Source organism: Hermetia illucens, chromosome 4 (assembly GCF_905115235.1).
Source record: "Hermetia illucens chromosome 4, iHerIll2.2.curated.20191125, whole genome shotgun sequence".
Taxonomy (NCBI): Eukaryota; Metazoa; Arthropoda; class Insecta; order Diptera; family Stratiomyidae; genus Hermetia; species Hermetia illucens.
In genome coordinates this window covers 42,599,639-42,617,093 of record NC_051852.1, presented here as the reverse complement: position 1 = coordinate 42,617,093, position 17,455 = coordinate 42,599,639, and the positions used below count along the sequence as shown (strand labels likewise).

Sequence of the window (17,455 nt, the reverse complement as noted above, 5' to 3'; positions counted from 1 at the left end):
TAATACGGTGGATCTTCAGATGAGAAACGTTCTAGCTCAACGAAAGCGGGACTTTACTACAGTCCACATTGAAGATTGACTTAACCGCTTCATTTATATAAGTATCAAGAGTTACGTTCCAGAACAAGGTTTCCCCTGTCTCAATTTACTAAATAGATCACATTTTGATATTGAATCTACGTTCAGGCAGGATACAGCCAGTTCTTATTCCTTGATTAGGTGATATTCGGTCGAATGGTTGCTTCGGAATTCATAGAGTCGAAAAAATTATTTCCCCGTCTTTAATTCTTTTTTCGTATTATCGCTTTCTTCTTTACTTTCCTTTCTTTTATTTTAATTTCTTCCGTTCTTCCGATTGTGTCTCATTTGCCTGGTGAATTACATCTTGCTCAGTGCGCCAGTGACACTGCAGCCGTAGTCACTTCACGTCCCATGCAACAGACGTAACAGGTGGACGACACAACACAAATTCTCCCTGCCACTGGAAGAAACAAAGACCGTTGCCCCATTTGAAAAGGACATCCATAATTCTTTCTGAACAGGTTGTTGAAAGCCTCGTAGTATCCAAGATTACTGTGAAAAATATATTGTGGTAGACTCAAAGAACCCATCTATGATGGAACTTAGTCGCCAAGTGACTAACTTTGGTGTATTACTTTCAGAAAACATGTCGAGCTCGAAGATTTCATATCAAACCCATAGCATAATGTAGTCAAAAAAGATATGAGTTAGATTTAACGGCTAACAGCAGATCTGAGTGGTTCGACATATGCATAAATCAGATTGGAAGCCAAGGTATAAGCATAAGTCAGATTGGAAGCCACAAAAGGGAAAAACTTAACCTTCGATATTACTGGCATATGTATTTACCAGAAGAAAATTATGTTTTGCCATCAATTTAGAAAGAAAAAGTAATCTCACCTTTAAACTTAATTCGTGGCAAAGTCCCGTGAACATCAAATTCAACAACCACATGACAACTTCTTGAACTAGCCTAATCGGTTGTTATTTTCTTCTTTTTCCCCACGTGCTTCTATTTTATACTTAACTAGTGTTGCTGTTGCTACTACTGCTCGTGTTGCTGAAATTGTTCTGCTGCTGTGGATAGCTATGGCCATTACTATCACGATACCGTTGATGGTCGCTTGGAACACTATTGTTGCTGTTTATGTAGACAATGTAATTATAATATCATAGGTGCTCGTTGTTTTGTACATGCTCGAAAACATATTCCTTAGGAAAATAGCCAACCTGCAAGGAAATGTGTACAATTATTTCTCAAGAGTTCCACAAAATTCAAGCAAAGCAAACAAATAGGAAAAGGGACTTGTAGTCGACGACATATAAAAATCGTTTTGTACTCACCAAATCGCCGCTTCTCCCTCGCCACCATCCCTTGCTATCTCCATCCTTTCCAATAACAATAATTTGACATCCTTGCCGCAATGGTAGCTGGTTGTTGCCTTTCGGTTCAAAATCATATATTGCGGTTGCAATGACTTCCCGGTAAGGCCATTTTAGAGTTTGTGTTAGACTAAAGTAATGGAACCATGTGAATAATTGTTTTTTCAAAAAATAAGTTCAATTTACCCAGCAAAATTTTCACCTAGGTCATTCCTCTCGTAATAAGAGACTAATTCTACAATTGTCCTAAAATGCCTTCGCGTTGAAAGACAGTAAACTACACTTTCGGAATCACGTTTTTGATTAATTTTCATATGTTTTATCACACGATCGTCAGTTCTGCAAGAGAAAATTAAATATAAGAATTAAGAAGCGGTAATGAAGTGCTTCCACTAAATTTAGCCTCAATTCTCCTGAAAGCATAATTGAAACTATGGAACAAAATTACGTCCTTTATTTTGCCATAAACGGGTTAAGGAACGCTCTTTGCTGCAAACCCCTATTAGTAATAACTTAACACTTAGCCGTCAACGGTCTACTCCACATTTATTTCGTTTAACCTAGACTGTCAAAAGTTTCTGTATTTTCCTGAATGTGCAGTAAAAGGATTCGATTATTTGTAATATGAAAATTCAATTAACAAAAAGTGGAAAAAAATCTAATAAATTTTCGAACTTCTTTCTACCCAAGTAGACTGATCAGACCCGAGCCCGGAAGGGAATGAAATGGCACTCGCCAAATGAAAATTTCACCGGAGGCGATCTGTTACCATGTGAAGTGGGGTAATTCTCAGAGAGCCTAAGATCCAAGACAAGTATTAATATGGTAGGTAGAGCTCCTTACAAATTCCATAGGTAGAAATTTACTCATTTCAACTTGAAGGCCTTACCCTGTAGCTGCGGCAGATTTTTTAGGTGTTAGAGATGATACTACACTCAGTACAGAATGGAGATTGATTACTCTGTACGAAAGGCCACCGAGAGGATAAGAAATTGCTCCCTGAAATCTTGAATGGCGCAAACACTGTCGCTAATCAGCTTTTTAAGATTTTCGGGTTTGAGGACTCAAAAGAAACTAGGGGTCAGCACTTGAAGGAACAATTTCTAAATAGCACACATAACAATGTTGAAAGCATGGTTGAAAGCGCGACAGATGACTGCAGACACAGCAGCCTGGTGCGAAATGTAGGGACATCAAGTGACAATCGTCGATAACTGGAGTATTACGACTTCATTTTCAACAGGTACAGTATAACTAGGAATCCATAGTGATAAAGTTTCCTAGTATTGAAATGATAAAGTTCGTGTTCCTATTCGAATCATTGATTTATAAACAGTCACCGGTTTAGATACATCTACATAGAATACTACTACTGGATCGTCACTACGTTACATAAATTCATGCTATCTATTTATATTATGATTAACATTGACTCCAAAGGATTCGATGACATCAAAGCCTCGGGCTATACAGCCGGAATATTCGTTGCAATTAGAAGTGGAAAATATTCCCCGCTCGGAACAAATATGACTTTAAAGCGCTTGGGTTGTTTTCAAGACGTTTCTATAAATCACAGAGGAAACCATCAAATCTGCGATAATTGTTATTCCTGAGGTTGAGCTGAACGAAAATAGAAGCCATAGTCATCTTGAATACTATGAAACATTTCCGGGTATCCAGCTTCAGCAGTTCTTTATTCGAGATTGTGTCATGGTAAAGTTCCCCAATGACACAGCGGAGACAAGTGCCGAAGAAGGCTTGAAGCTTATGAATAACAGTGGCAACGGAAAGCACTACTCTCTTATAAGCAACACAAAGAAACCGTTGGTGCGGAACAACCTCAACTGATGATGTTGTTGTTGAGGCATCTGCATTTCCAAATCTTTGAAAAAACAATGAAGCTCTTAATGTCTCGAGTAACATTGAGTTCAGTGCCACCATGGACAAAAACAACTGTACAAAGATATAAAAATTGATAGTAGCCTTCGATGAACTGCCTATTAATGCAGACAGTAAGAGTGCTAAGACCAGTCAGACTGACAACATTTTGCGTCGTCATATGTTGCCCTGTATGATGCGTTCCGGACACGTTTCCTGTTCACGATATCGAAAGCCTGTTTAAAGTCGGCAAATTGAATTCGAATACTGTTCCAAAATTATCCGAAAGTTATTGATGTGATCAGACTAGGAAGATTTAGAATGGAAATCATTCTTTAGCGCATTCCGGAATAATTTTAGCTACTATTCTTGCAGTGTCAAAGAGCATGCAATAACTCTTCAACTATCACACTCAATACATATGCCTTTTTTCGCAATCTGAATCATCATACCCTTTTTCGCTTACCGAGAAAGATGACGGACTCCTACGATTTTTGGATAAGAGCAAGCAGCAGCAGGAACAATTTTGCTCGGAGGCCGTTAAGCACGACGGCTTTAGCCCGCTTGAGAACTTTGTTGGACGAAATGATCTGTTTTCGCAAGTTACCATTACTAACCACGGGAGATAGAATTTCACCGGATGATTATTTGCGCCAACTTCTACTTTCATGACCAACGCCAATCCTCTTTTGTCACATTCATAAATATTCTCAGGTGCGCTGTTCAAATTCTCTGGCAACCAGTCGAAAAGAAACAGATGGTGAAAGCAACCGGTATTGAACTTGGCAATTAAATTCTGCACCCCTGCAAGTAGATGAGGATAAAACAAGCAAGTGAAGCGAAGTGACCATCAAATTATGACATGTTTTGAAATCGATGTTAGCGTCGCCCTTTTTATGCATATGCAGAATAGGACTCTTAACCTAAAGCAGATAGCGATGCGGTTGAAAGAGAGGCGATGGAAAAATGCAGAAAATCACAAACCTCTCACCATTCTCATTACACTTCCCAAGACTACGTTTCCCCATCACATGTCCAAGCAAGATATTATCAGAGCCCACATACGTATGTAGATCACCCATCATGATCACAATAAAAATAAGTTCATCATAGAAAGTCAGTTGCATCTGCATCGGAAGTCTCCGTTGACGCCTAGCACTGACTGTTAAGATGTTCCTCATTATGGTCCAGGATCTCGGAGCCACTTTTTAAACTTAAACCAATTCATAAAACATGACGGCATCTTCCGGGTGCAGTTAACATGAATTCGACACAAGATCGCCACAAGAGAAGGAGTGCTACTTACTATCTTACTTCACAGAAAAATATGGAGATTCAAAAATGAGAATACGACGTATGATTGGGAGATCTAAACGCTCCTTATCTCTAAATGAATCACCCCCCTTAATCTTCTTCACTAACACGACATCGCCATGCATAATATCCAATGCCCTACACGCTGCTCAATGCAAATTATGTCTTGCGACAAAACTGATCTTGTTTTACGTCCTACGCCTAATCTCAGAAAGTAGGGGGTTTGACGACCAGCGTCAATGAGATCAATAAGTTCAATCCTGAGCGCTTTAATTACTTTGCGTCGGTGCCGTCAGCTGATGGCGAAATGAATAAGCGCATCAACACGGCAACAAACATGGTAAATCCAAAGTCTACCGTAGCATCATTGACCCTGCAAATTCGCTGAAAAATTCTCAACACCTAAATCAATGAAAAAAATAATCAAACGTTTCCAGTGTACCAAATTGGCAAGATCAACTCAAAAGCGCTAAATTTAAAAGCGAGCGGACCTAAGCGATTTTGAGTCGCAAATTTTCATAGTTAACTGCAACTCTGATTTCGTAACTGATAGCTCTTTGTTATCCGTAATTTTATGCCGCAGTCATCAATCTGATTAAGAATGATCCAAGAAACCCCTTAACAACCGTGTCAGCACATATTTCAAAAACAGTTCAACTTTTCGTTCGGAAGACTTATCAGAATACAAGAATGGGTGCTGGAGTGCTCTATATGCTTACTCCAAGCAATCCCAGAAATTCTTGCCTGCAATTCCACCAATCCATCCTTCATTCATTTATTTCTAGGGTAGTCTCCATGTTCATTCCTTTATAGAACATAGGACATCCACACAGTCTCTTTTCCGTATTATAATTTTTCTACCCTATCCGGTTTTTAAAGAGACGGCTTTAATTTCATTATCATCACTTTATCGCTGCGATAGTTCCACAACTAAAGTTCTTTGTGATCGATGCATTATTGCCTTCTATGGTTCTGAGTAGTGGCCGACTATCAAAGACAATGAGCGATATAGGATTGCGCCGACCTCCATAGTGAAGGTATGGTGATAAAATTAGCACTAACGAGAATTAATTTGCTAAGATTGGTCTGAGTATGATGATTTGAGAGCCTCTCGACTCTACTTACATCAAGCCTGGGAACAAGAAAAATGATACAAACGATTGTCACAAGCTGACACTGCTACTGAACAGGACAAAGACTAAAGAACAAGAAAAACGGTAGATCTGAAGTAGGGAGACAGTGCAAAGACGAATCCAAACATCCATGATGAACCATGAATCAAACCTAGGGTAACGAGATTGAGATGCCGGAACTGGGCCATCGCACCGTTAACATAACATTTGATACCCAAGAGCCATTATTATACTTTGGAAAAAGATCGACTTGCTATTCATTCCGATTGCAGTCACTCTTCGCTCATCCTGTTTTCAATGGCGCTTACAATAACTTGATCCAGGGCTAAACTTTGCCCACTTCTTACTGAGAGACATTCTTAGCCCGGGATTGCCATAATGCAGAAGATTGGAAAGGCAGATCCTACTCCGCAATTGATTTTAAAAGATCATTTCTTTCAGATGTTCCATCCAAATTTCAGAAAGTCCTCCTCCAGTTATGCAGTTCAAAGCTCAATTCAATACATTTCTTGGTGGGATAATTTCCCTAAAGTTTCATTTGTGAAGTTTTCGTTTTCCAAAGTTGTTACTTAAAAATATAGCAGGAATAAGGCTCCTAAACATCACATCAAATATGGAATCTCTGCACCATGTAGTATAATATTGGGAGAAAATGATTGCAACACGTTGAACTGCTTATACAAATATTACACTTAATTTGCCACCAGAAAGGATTTTCTCATAGCCACATTTATTTATTTGGAGATCCCCGAAAAATTGGCTCCCAGGAAATTCAAACTATCACAACAAAAATTAAATAAAAAAAAAGATACTTACTTCAAACTAAGCGCGTACATTGTTTCATTAGGATTCGATGCACCCTGGGGTCTAACGCGCAATAAATATGTTCCTATTTTACGATTTTCTAATTTAGCAGCTGCCGTTTCACGATCCATTGTGCCTGCGAACCTGCGAAATTACAAATTTTAATCAATTCCAATTATTATTTACTTTGCAGTTATTTGTACACAACATATGTTTCCACTTTAAAAACAAACACACAGGCGGTTATCCGAATAATATACGTACCAATAAAATTCTGAGAGCTGTCTATCACAAACGGGCGGAGGTAAACTAACGGAATTAGGCCTACAGCGTCCTGTCGATGAAATACATCCTTTATCTACAGCAATATCACAGACTTTACAACGGTAGCCCTGTTACAGGAAAGGAAATTAATTATTCGATTATATTTGACTCGTTTCGTGTTAAAGGCGAATACTATTAGCATAACCCAAATAAGTGAGAAAGGATTCAGACTAGATGAAACATAAATTCATACAGAATCGCCCCCAGAAAGGTAAAAACCATTTTCTGATCAAATTTGCATTTCAATAACACCCGAATGGAAATTTCTCTTTGAATTATTCAAATGAGGGTCAAATCAAAAGACCAACACAATATCTACGAATGAAATATAAATTACACAACACCAACCTGATGTATTCTTCCTTTAAGATACTTTGTACAATGTTGACAACGTATTGGCACAGTAAATGTATGTATTTCGAATTTATGATCTGTATTCCTACATCCAGGTGGATCTAAATTCTCCATGGCTTCATTCAATGCCTTTCGCCATTTATCACGTTCCGGTTCGGTTTTCAGATATAAAGTAAAAGCTGCCTTTTGAGATTTTCGTGCTAAAATCAGGGGATATTTAAAACGCGAGTCACGCCCCAATGTACGTCGCGAGTGACCATTCTCTACACGGTATTCAGCCAAATTGTGAGATTCCCGAAATGTATATTGAACATCGTTTGATTTTCCATTTAATGGTTTTACTAATATCATGATTTTTTCAAAGATAAATGCATAACGTTGTTTGGTTTTTTGATCTTCGTGAGCTTTTATGTGAAGCTCGCCATCCAGCAGTAAATGTCCGTATTGTTGAAGATCGTTGCCGTTAGGTAGTTGAAGGTCTACTATGCTATCCTGGAAATAGGGAGAAAACAATGAAATTAATTTAGCTTTAAACGATTCGTAGCAAGGAAAAATCTCTTTAACTCACCTTAACTTTTTGAATAATAACTAAATGATCCGAGTCTCGTTTGACTTCGTTAATGTATTTTGCAACATCAATCATTGCGTCTTTGGCACGTTCGAGGCCCCGATAGTCCTCATGATGCTGTAGATGTGAATGTCATAGCAATTTTGTTATAAATATTGACCAACAAAAGAAATAGGAAATAATGAAACTCACTGTTGAAGTCTCCTTAACTAATTTATCGAGTAGCAAATGATATTTGAGTATCCTTTGCATTGGCACAGATAAAATATCTCTTAACTGGAGTTTGCCTACGTTGTACTCTTTTTCGCATTGCTAAAAGATGAAAAGATTCAGATTAAAACCGGAAAAAGAAGAAAATTTGCGGAAAAACGGAACATTTAGCAAATTGCGTTATTATTTCATCTTCTTAATAACAATTAGTCCTACTTGATGGTATCTCTTTTGATATTTAGGACTTAAATCTAAAGAGATAAATGATTTGTTTAAAATCATTTTATTAGGAAATTTGAACCCTTTGAACGGAGAAATCCCTAATTCTGACTGGGATAATAGCGTTTATGAAAAAGTTAACCATCGAGAGATACTCCGCATTCTTCTAAGAAACAAAGGCGTAGAAATAGGCTAATAGGAATTAGGTGGTAAGTATAACAATTTAAAAAAGGACGGAATAGATGACACTTAACAAAAAAAAAGGAATGAACCGGAAATGTATTTATTTCCCTTCGCCCGGCTGTCCTGAATGCACCTTTGCACTCGGCCCGAAGCCAGTCATGCCCCACTGTTAAGGTCCTTAGGGGGGATGAAGTGGTTAACGAACGCCTTAAATATTGACATACAACATCACAACTTCATTAATGAGACGCTGAAATCAAATCGTGGTAAATGTCGCAAGGGGGGCGATATAAGATAAAGTCCAAATATTAGAGAGCACTAGAGTTCCCTCGCGAAGTAATACTTCACGATGGGGCCGGAGGGATAACAACAGGGAGAAAGTCGGAATGCCTTTATTGGGCGGAAATTTCTAATATTTTCACCTTCAATAATGTATCTATTCATTGATTGATTGTTGACAAACAATAAACAGAGTAAACTTCAGTAACTTATTACCCTCAGAAGGAGGAGAAAGCAAGAACCTCAACCTATGTTTAAAACTAATGAAAGAAGAGAAGTTTAAGGGACCAAGCGTTATAACTTCGGCAAAGCCTAGGAATCGGGGAGTGGAAACAAAGTTCGAGCCCCGCGAAAGATACGTTCAGAAAGGGAGGCGGAATCCATCCAAGGAAAGTTTTGCTTTTAAGAAACACCAGCAACCATCAGAAGAGACGCGGCGAGATTGGTTGGGAAAGTAAAAGGCAAGCCAAGAAACAAGTGATATAGGAACGCTTAGAGACGAAAGTTTACACAAAAGTATCTCACATCTTTAGCAAAGTCAGTGTATATAGTATACATTTGCTGCCGCAAATTTGGACTTCTGGAGGCAGTGAACCTATAATTAACAAAGCCGTATTGCTCTTTCGCTATGGGGTGGCCAAATTGAGTGACTAACCAGCCGCTTTCTAAGATTTTGAAATAGGACGAGAGGAGCGAAATTGGATAGTAACTCGCAGCAAGAACATGATTGCCAGTGTTGTGAATGGGACTGATGAGAGCCTCTTTCCACAGGCTAGGAAAACGGTCCTCATCGAATAATGGAAAGATGAATTGAGGTGGACTGACGAGTTTTAAACAAAAAGGGGTTTGGAAGATCGTCGTAACCAAGGCCGACATTAGCTCGCATAAACGAAAGTTACCTCTCAGAGAGACTTGGTTAGTACGAGATCTACGACGGGCCGAAGAAATAGGTTGTGACAGTAGGTCTTCCCCAAAGATCCGTATTGAGGCCCCTGCTGTGAAACATAATGTATGACGGAATACACGACCTTCGTGTGACAAAGAAGGCAACGTTGATTGGTTTTGCAGGCGACCTGACGACGATAGTAGTTGCGAAATACCACCAGAAAGTGGAACTGTATGCAAGCGAAACCATTCGTGCCATAAAAACATGACTCCTAATAGTGAAACTGGGCTTGGCGAAAGATAAGACGGAAACGGTCCTTATTACCAAACGCAGGAAGAACAGCACTGACAAAATCCGGGTTGGTAATCGCGAAGTCGTTTCAAAATCGATCATGCGGTTAATGATCGATACCAAGTTGAGCTTCAAGGAGCACCTGGACTAAGTGCGCGAAAAGGCAGCAAGGCTAGCTCATCTCTAGCAAGGATGATGCCAAACATTGCGGGTTCAAAAGCTAGTCGCCGGGTGCTTATCGCAGGGGTGGTGAAAACCATCCTGCTATACGCGGCTCCTGTCTGGGCGTGGACACTGGATAACATAGCGAACCAGAGAAGGGTAAGTTCCGCATACCGACCAATCGAGCTGAGGGCGTGCAGTGCATATGGGACGGCATCTGATGAGAATCTAAAAATCCTGTCACCCAACAAGATGTCAGTAATGAAAATGACACGAGGTTGAAATGCTGATAAAAGTCTTAAATTATAAAAATAATTCAAGTTCGGCAAGCCAGGCGGACGGCCGGAAATTTTTTCGATGCATAGACCTCTAATAAGGTTTCGGGAAGACCCTTTGTGGTCAAAAAGAAGCTTGAGCGATAGCATCGAAGTCATGGGGATATGTTACTATCATTCGGTCTGGAGAACCATACTTTGCCAGCTTCACACATGCGAAAGGTTGAGTTGGCCTTGCTTGTGATATAACCCAGATTAGCGTCGGAAGTGGTGAAGTACGTTAGCCTCGACACGACTAGTTGTTTCGATGGCGAGGCAACGTTCAGCAGGGCGAAGCGACACTAGGATGATCGTCGGAGCCGCGTGGCGCAGCCGATACCAAGTAGGGAACGTTCCCCTCGGAGTCGATTGATAATTTGGCTTGGGACATCGTCGGGGTGGTGCAATGTTTTATAGTCGCACTAGAATAGTGTGTGGCGACTTAGGCATGGCGCCAGTATCGTTAGCCGCAGTCGCTTGTAGGCTATATACTGAGCCAGGCATAGGCATCTCAGAAATTGAGGCTACACTATATTGATTGTTTATCTCTCGGCTCACAATTGATTAACGGATTTCATGGACTTGTTCCGAAATATAATAAACATTCTATTCAATTGTCTTCTTCCCTGCCCATTTCCCGTATCCTAGTATCTCTATTCTCTTCTTGACCCCGTCTTTCAATCTTATTGTACCATTCAAATTTTAAAATATCCAATTCTAATCCTTCCTTTAAAATTCAACAGTAAATTTCCGTCAATTACCTTATCCTATCCCCATCACCTCCATTTGCATGGGCATATTAAAAAGTTTGATCGGTGAAACGGATATTTAAATGTAGCGGAAGAAATTTAAGAAGAAGTGTGAATTATTTGCGGATCAAGCTGGTCTCTCAAGAATTATTGTTCGTGATGTGTTTCTCGTCGATTGCGACTGGCTAAGTGAATAGATAGTAGTAGTGTCTTACACATGTTAACAGTAGTGTTCATTTGCGCAGTCCTGTTTGGGACTCACACTTTATACTTCTTGCAAAATCACGCACCTTCCTGCGGAAGTGACCTGCGAAACAGCAGAGACCGTCAATTTTAATTTTGGAAGAGTACCCCGTGATCGGATGTTAGGGTGATTAACAATTTCATCCACAACAGGTAGAAATTCACCGGGTGTTATACGGTTGAGAGCCGTGGTGTAGTGTCCCTTTCACTTCTTAATTTAAAGTTAACACCGTTAACGTTCCTGTCTAATCTACCAGCTGGATGGAGAAATTCTCATTTATATCTTCGCGAGCAGTTGCATTAGTAGGTAAACATCTGACATTCTCAGCATCCATTAACCCTATAGGTAGGCATTTGAAGATTTTCACCTCTATATAAAAAAATCCTGTAACTTATACTGTAATCCGAAGAGTACTTCTAGTGGAAGTCGAACATAATGAGCTCCATTTTCAATTTATGCGGCTGACAAGTTCAACGCGCAACCGTTTCTTTGTGGCTGCTGGGAATGCAACAACACCAACCCCTTTTTGCATGGTTGCACACGCTTTGTAATAAAACAAGCCGTCGAAAGTTCTCTGCCGACGTCGATGAAGTGATGTGGCCCTAGCTCTGCCAAGGTGGTAGTGACTATCAGGAGGCAGTCCCTTCAGGAGTCTGGTCAGGTAGTGTACCCTTAACCAGTATAAGTAGACCGCATCACTCCTAGCGCTCCGTTTCCATGGAGAACAAAGATAAAACAAATCAAAAAATCAACAGGAAAGCAGGAAGGGTTGACTGCGTTTGGATGTAGGGACACCCGATGTGACACCGAAACAAAATGACGCGGTTGCCGGAGCGGGACCGGAAACCTCACTATCCTGCCGTGTTCCTGTTCTGAAGAAAAACCCACACAAAATCGCTAACCCTGAATAAGTGGATTCAGGCACAAGCCGAATAGAACCGTAGTCGACTGTCCTAATTAGAGCTGAAGAGGAAAGACTCATCAGGAAGTGTGCGACAGTAGTGAAGCGTGTGCGGTTAGCAACGTTCCTCTTGAAGAACGTTAGCAAAGTGCTGATGAAACTGGACGAAAAACTGCATTTGCTTCTAGAGGCGAACATGGACAACAACGAAAGACGCGCGAAAACCGAAAACAGCCGAAGAGGCAGTTCTCACAATGAAAGATAAGAAGGCGCCAGATCCTGATGATATCCCGGTGGAAGTTTACAAACTGATGTTCCACAAACGACCAGACTTGCTACTCAGGGTGCCCAATGCTTGCATGAGGGAAAGCATTTTTCCTTGCCACTAGAAGGTGGCGAGGGTGCGCTAATCAGCAAAGGAAAAGAAGACCTTGAACTTCCGTCAGCATATCGGTCGCTGTATACGCTTGATACGACCCGGAAAGTGCTCGAAAAGCTCATCAGAAGTAAATTCCCTAATGCAATCCGCGCTGCCGTGGACTTATCCCCAAGACAGTTCGGATTCAGAGCAATAAATTCCACGGTGGAAGCTGTTATAGAAGTCGTGGATGCGGCTAATGGAGCCGAGGAACATAGTCGCCGATGTCGGCAGTTAGTTGTCTTCATAACGCTAACGTGCCAAATTATCTCTTGCGAATATTGAAGGATTACCTGAAAGACCACCTTCCCGCTAAGCAACGTAAAACCATCTAGTGCCATAGGCACGAAGACTTAGGAGAGGTGTTTGCCTGTGAAGAACATCAATACACACTTATCGAGTGACAACTCGCCTAGCAGATTGACTGTGCGGCTCATCGGCAATTTAGATCCGCCGCTAAACCGAAATAATGATGAAATTGACTATTTCCTTACCCAATTTCTAATTGGACATAGAGGTTTTCAGTCTTACCTGCACAAAATTGAGAAGGCACGATCTTCTAATTGTGCGTTCTACAATGGAGTGGCGGACGACGCCGAACACACCTTTTTGCCTAGTGAAAGGTGAAATGGGCTTCGTCAGCAACTTTAAATAAACACAGAGGAGCTCTCTCCAGACAACATTGACAAAGAGATGCTGAGGAGCGATTGCAGGTGGAGTCATGTTGCGTATTACGTTCGGAGCTCGAACGGTAGAGGCACCGTATAGTAAAGGGTTTCTTGAACTAACAGCTCCCTTCCTCCTCTCACCTAATGAATTCAATCGTAGCAGGACTAATCCAAAAAGAGTGCAGAAAGTGCGGGTCGCCCTAAAACTGATTAGCGAGGAACAAGGAGCAAGAATACAAGGTTCGCAGAAGTTGCGGTGAGGTAAAGCACATTGCTTTGAATCGACACCGACAACATGTAGATTTGGCTGATGGCGCCTTTCAATAGGCGGTACGATAACTATGATAACTGATCATCAACTTCTCGGTCTCGTATCCCGAATTTGTACCCCAGTTACCATATATGTTTTCGTGCGTATTCTGCTAATGCAAGCTGAATGATGTGAAACTGCAGCTTTCTCATGATAATGAAGATTAAATAACACATAATACTTGGATAACATTAACTTGTATGTTGGTACTGAAAACCATCTATTTTTTTCGCATAGTTTAGACAGGGGCCGATTCCAAGCAATCCGTAAAGCTCACCATGAGCTATATACTAGACATAGCAGTGATTACCTTCTCATTCAAACGATGCCTGAAACAGACTTCCTATAAGTATCCAAGGATTTTACATGGAACCTATGCTCAATTGGTGATTTAAAAAATGCTCTGCTGATCAAATCCCTGCGTCTGGAGTCGTACTAAACCCTCGGAAAGAATAAAAATTGGATTATACATATTCGCTATCCCTTCAGGGGGTCAGCTCTTCGAGCCAAAAATTAAAGCTTATTTTCGGGAATTAATTGAAGGAACTACCCCAAAATAATTGAATTTTGAATTTCTTCCTACTTTAGAAATGTATTTTTGAAAATGAGGAATAATCACTCTAGTGACCTTAGAACGTCCTTGCTCTCGTCGCTGCAGAAATGCCACAAGTGACTTTGCACTGAGACTTCGTTCATCTGAGTTAAGTCAAAACAAAGAAATGTTTTTAATTGGCGAAATTTCGGTTGTCTCCCAAGATATTTTTTTATTTTTAAATTTGTTAAAATTACGGAATAATTCATCATCATCAACGGCGTAACAACCGGTATCCGGTTTAGGCCTGCCTTAATAAGAAACTCCAGACATCCCGGTTTTGCGCCGATGTCCACCAATTCGATATCCCTAAAAACTGTCTCGCGTCCTGACCTACGCCATCGCTCCATGTTAGGCAGGATCTGCCTAGTCTTCTTTTTCAATCATAGATATTGCCCTTATAGACTTTCCGGGCTGGATCATCCTCATCCATACGGATTAAGTGACCAGCCCATTGTAACCTATTGAACCGGATTTTATCCACAACCGCCGTTATGTAGGCTACTTCGGAGGATTTTTCTCTCGAACGCGGCCAAAAGTTCGCAATTCTTTTTGCTAAGAACCCAAGTCTCCGAGGAATACATGAGGACTGGCAAGATCATTGTCTTGTAATAATAAAGCTTTAAAAATGGAACGAAACAAAAGTTTGGAAATCACCCTCGGAAATCGCACTTAACAGTAATTGACGACAATCTTCGTTAGTCGAACAGATAACAGATGGCCTCAGCATACGCTGAAGATCTCTTAACTGAGACGGAGGAATTTATATGTGCCATCTAGGATGACGTAGTCACTACCTTAGAGCGAGCTGATTGAGAGAAGATTTTTTATCATGCCTTCTAACCTAGTGAAGCGATTTCAGAGAAATAGTATGTAACTGGTATAAAATGTAGACAATTTACGATAAATTGAAAAAATATTCTTCTGAAATTCATGGATATTACCTGCACTAATTGATCCATCCTAGAATTCTTTTTACAGAGTTCCATAAGCGTTTCAGTTGCATTACTTAAACTCGAACAATATTCACCATAAATGAGAAATGGCTCCTGAAAATCTAAAAACACTTGACTCAGTTTCAACTTTGTATGCGGGAGGTCGGCTTCACGTAGCTTAAGTAAGAATTGCGGATGAATTTCAGCTAATTCCTGAAAATAGCAAAAGGTTAATATCTGTGTTAGTCAATTTTATCGAATATTTTAGCTACTACATGCGTACGTACATTGATTTTAGGAAATATTATATTGATCTCCTCCCGACTCAAATGGGACTTCATAGGCATCATGAACTTCTCCCGGAGTGATTTTAAAACGTCTATGTAATTCGATTCCGTATCAATTAGCTCTCGTATGACATAGTCTCGTTGTTCTAGGCCTGATGATGATGTTAACTGAATAATTGAAATGGAAGAAGGAATATTAAAATAAACGTAAAGCAACGTTGGCATAATTATGCAAGGTCTGTTGAATTCAAAAAATTGGTGAACGGTTTCTTGAAACTTGAATTTTAAATTGAAGACTATTCAAATGAATGCAAATCTGTGCCTATAGCGATTGCAATATATTGGCGAGAATGTGAGCAGCAAAAAGAGTGAAAATATTTAGATCTTCGCTTTTTGAAGTCAACGCTTGCACTTAACCTAGATCGAAAAACTGTTTTTGAATCAAAAGAATGGCATCCAAGCTAAATGGCTTCATTAAATGTGATAAAATTGAACTCTATATAGAACCAGGGATGCTAAATTTAAACTTTAAAACTCAATTACATTAAAAGGAGGATAATCATTGGAGAAAACACATTCATTTCAATTATATTTATTCCCTCCTATACCAAACAGATGAGAATTTATAGCGCTTCCCCAAAATACAATATTTATTAGAAATCATAAAAATTAAGATCAATAAAAAAGCAATACCTGTGTTCGACTCGCTCTTTGAATTGCACATAAATCTTGATAAACCTCTTCTTCTTTAGTATCATGCTCTTCGACATTTCCATTGCATGCAGCGTTGTCGGTGGTTCTGTTGCCATTTCAATTAAGGTTTTTTTCGGCATTTTTATTTTTAATGTTGTGTCAATGAACACATGGATGAATGGAGAAACGTACGAACAAACGGATGAACAATTCAACCAATCAACATAAAAATATATAAAAAGGAAAGAAAATAAGAAAAATAATTCTTTTAATAGAAAAAGCATGAATAGGAACATGCAAATTGAACTACAATATAATGTCCTGAAAGAAGAATTAAAATAGAAACAAACTACTCTACGTAAGCGTTGGATGTTGTAGAATTTATAGACCGACGAAAGCATTTTATTCATGATGGGGAAAAATAAAAATACTAAAAATAGCTGTTGCATCTTCTGGATTATAAAACATCTGGCATACCTGGTTTAAATTTTCGCAGGTAAAAATTCAAGGAACTGTATTGGAAATTCACATAAGGCTGGGTTTTGAGATGAAGGTCCTGGCAGTTTACCATACTTGCCGTATAGGCAAAAACTAATTTAATCAATTACAGCGATACTGTTTTATGCTGAGTGCAGACCCAGCATTCATACCTACGAGATCAATCTAACACCTCCGCCAGAAGGTGGGGTACTGCCCCCGATTTGTACAGTGCAACTCCACCCATTCAGTCGAAAAGGAGCCTTACCCGCGCTATGGGCGTAACAATAATCACAATGAAACTCGCATACGAAGGCCCAACGGAAGTAACTGAGCCGAAGCTCTAGGAAATCTCCTGAAGCATATGTTCTCAGGTTCCTGCCTCCTGTGGTACCAGACAACCTACGTTGAGGCTTTGTGGCCATTCCAGATGAATCATGGCATGGTGTTCCAAGCTCGAATAACAACACCACCCGGAATCCCCTCTGACAATCAGGTGAGAGTTAACATTGAAGCCAACCACAACACAGCCCTCCACGACATCTATAAGAAGGAAATGGATGCCGCAATAACCGCGGTCAACAGAGGACCTGGAGATGAAGCATCAACAAATGATCTTCACAACCATCTGAAAAACGTTATCATTGATACGGCCACAAACGCATATCGAATAATGTTCCATTCTCAAAGAACGCGGGCACGCGCACAGACTTATTACGAACTCCGTCGAGTGGAGAAGTGACTTCATAGGCGGAAAAAGGAAGCCTGGGAGAAACAACAAGTCTGTGAACTAGAAAAGTACAGGGAACAACCGCACTAGGCGCGCAAGTTTTACCAACAAGTCACCAGAATGAAGCG

The 17,455-nt window shown here is 40.1% G+C and overlaps 1 protein-coding gene across 2 annotated transcripts in view; it reads right to left on the bottom strand.

Annotated features, from left to right (window-relative positions):
• Positions 1–843: 843 nt before the first annotated feature.
• LOC119655045 (protein vav) overlaps positions 844–17,455 on the bottom strand; it is a 109,592-nt gene continuing 92,980 nt past the window's right edge. The window contains exons 4-14 of one of the 2 annotated variants that reach the window (XM_038060732.1): positions 16,121–16,226; positions 15,428–15,595; positions 15,150–15,353; positions 7,972–8,091; positions 7,780–7,896; positions 7,206–7,703; positions 6,798–6,925; positions 6,546–6,677; positions 1,591–1,743; positions 1,366–1,534; positions 844–1,251 (exon numbers count right to left, since the gene is read on the bottom strand). In XM_038060732.1, the coding sequence (XP_037916660.1) occupies positions 1,192–1,251; positions 1,366–1,534; positions 1,591–1,743; positions 6,546–6,677; positions 6,798–6,925; positions 7,206–7,703; positions 7,780–7,896; positions 7,972–8,091; positions 15,150–15,353; positions 15,428–15,595; positions 16,121–16,226 (1,855 nt within the window). In that variant the 3' untranslated portion in view covers positions 844–1,191. The remainder of the gene's footprint in view (positions 1,252–1,365; positions 1,535–1,590; positions 1,744–6,545; positions 6,678–6,797; positions 6,926–7,205; positions 7,704–7,779; positions 7,897–7,971; positions 8,092–15,149; positions 15,354–15,427; positions 15,596–16,120; positions 16,227–17,455) is intronic. The other variant, XM_038060731.1, reaches the window with a different exon arrangement.